Genomic DNA, 2,418 nt, shown 5'->3' on the forward strand with positions numbered 1-2,418 from the left:
TGTACTGGCAGTTACATGAATCTACATATGTGATAAAAATAACATAGAACTATATACATCCATTGTACCAATGGCAATGTCCTGGCTTAATAGCGTACCACACTCACGTAAGATGTCATGGGGAAACTGGGAGAAGAGTGCATGGGGCTTGCCAGTACTCTTTGCAACCACCTGTGAATCTGTAATTATACCATAATTAAAAGTTTTTAAAAATAATAAATAGCTTTTCCTCAGCTGTCACTAAGTCACTCAGTCCTTCCAATGAAGCTAAGGCTATCTTGGGTGAAGCCATTGTTTCATCCAGTGACTACCACCACACCTGGCAATGCCAGCCCAGCACTCTCCTGCACCATGGCCTCAGTCTCCAAGCTTGCCTGCATCTGGTTGGCTCTCATCTTGCATAAGGCTGAGGTGACCGTCATGAGGATAAAATCAATGTCCTCATTAAAGTAGCTAGTGTAAATGTTGGCCCTTTCTAGCCTGTCATGTTTGCAAAGGCCCTGGCCAATGTCAATATCCAAACCAAAAGTTTGTCTACATGAAAATAAGGATTTCTGTTCAACAAAAGATACTGTAGATGAAGTTAATAGACAAATGGAAGACTTTGTAAAGATATTTAAAATATCTTTACATCTAAAATCCACAGAGGATTATTATCAAATATATATGCGAAATTCCTGTAAACTAATATAAATAAGACTCAAAGAAACTGGGAAAAAGTTATTATATTAATAGGCAATTCATAGAAGAGGAAGTTTGGATTCCTAAATGGGATGTAAAGAAATGCTTAAGATAACAAGTAACTGGTGAAACATAAAACAATGAAATACCATTTTTATTCCACTGGAAGGACAAAAAATATAAAGTTGTGTAATACCAGGTATTTATGAGTATATGGGAAGACTGGCACTCTTGTGCGGTGCTCATGAGAGTATGAACTGATTCAACTGTTTTGGAAAAGAACCTGTTAGCGCTCAGGAAAATGAAATAATGCTTACACACCATAAGGTAGCGTTCCCAATTCTAGGTTTATATTTCAGAGTATATTCTTTATGGCATTTTGTTGTTGCTGTTGTTGTAGGGGGAAGTAGGCAGCAACTCAAATATCAATCACTAGGTCGATGGAAAAGACAAAGGTAGTAAATTCACACCACAGAACACTATGCTGCAGTTAGAAGTAATAATCTCTGTGTACCTATAACAATGTGAACAGATCTTGAAAACAGTGTTGTGTGGAAAAGGAAGCAACTTAATGAAATTTACAGCATAATGACATTGATGTAAATTAGAAACCCATGTATATGCCACTTCCGACCACAATATAGCAACTGTGGGAAAAGCCCTCTCACTGTAAACACTAGAAAACGGGACAAAATATCTGTTTCAGGCAAAGGAAAAGAAAAAGGCAATGTAAGACTGTGATCCCCGAGAGAAAGGGAATTTATAAGGTGAACCCCATGACTGTCCATCTATCTGGCTGAGGATAATTCTTAACTACAGCTCAGAGTACTGGGTTCTGGCAGAATACAGGGATCCCAATAATCTGAGGAGACAGAGATCAGCAATCAGGATAGTGAAATTGATGTAATCTTTGGGGTGAGATTTTGTAGAGGAGGGAGCTGTGTGGAGGAGAGCTCTAGAAGCCTGTATAGTAGTCCCCCATAAGAACATGGATGAGGGATGTGCTGTACACACATAGAGTGAGACCACCCAAGGCTTGCCAGGTAGAAGCTTCCAGGAGCTTGAAAATGGAACAGAAATACTAGAGATCAAGCAATCTGGAGGTCACTGGAGTTCCAGCCCTGACAGAGCAAAGAGATATCATTAACAACTCTGGACTTCAATTGAGACACTAGAAATGATGTGCCTTAGGAAAAAGGACCATGCCCACACTAGATATGCCTTAACAAAATCTAAACATAAGCCCTCAAAGATTCACCGCAGAGAGTATTTAGTTGTTGAGGCCTGCCAAATTAGAGGGGATTGGAAACCTTTAGGCTTCTCACAAACCTGCAGTAACAAACCATTAGACCAAACCTAGACATGTTCAAGATGATTATTTGTAACAAGTATTTGAATTGCTTACTAAGAATCAACATTCTTCAAAGGAAGGTAACAAAATCCAGATTCTCACAATGTATTGTTCACAATGTCCACTATCAAATTCTAATTTGCTAGACATACAAAGAATGGAGAAAATAAGATCCATCCCCCAGGGTGGGGGTGGGCAGGAAGCAGGCAATAGAAATTGAACCCAAGATCATAAATAAGCTCAAAAAATTAAAGGAAAATATATTCAAGGAAAGAAAAAAAGCATACTCTTAATGAGTGAACAGAATTAGAAACCATAAAAAAGAACCAAATGGAAGTTCTAAAACTGAAAAGTAAAATAGATAAATTTAAAAATTCACCAGATGG

At 38.2% G+C, this 2,418-nt stretch overlaps 1 protein-coding gene across 1 annotated transcript in view; it reads right to left on the bottom strand.

Moving 5' to 3' along the window:
• The window catches only part of IPO7 (importin 7), a 62,934-nt gene extending 62,512 nt beyond the window's left edge, over positions 1–422 (bottom strand). The window contains exon 1 of the mRNA XM_012654183.1: positions 320–422. Within this exon, the coding sequence (XP_012509637.1) occupies positions 320–422 (103 nt within the window). The remainder of the gene's footprint in view (positions 1–319) is intronic.
• Positions 423–2,418: the final 1,996 nt, after the last annotated feature.

The sequence above is a fragment of the Propithecus coquereli genome, unplaced genomic scaffold (assembly GCF_000956105.1).
Source record: "Propithecus coquereli isolate 6110/MARCELLA unplaced genomic scaffold, Pcoq_1.0 Scaffold44, whole genome shotgun sequence".
Classification (NCBI taxonomy): domain Eukaryota; kingdom Metazoa; phylum Chordata; class Mammalia; order Primates; family Indriidae; genus Propithecus; species Propithecus coquereli.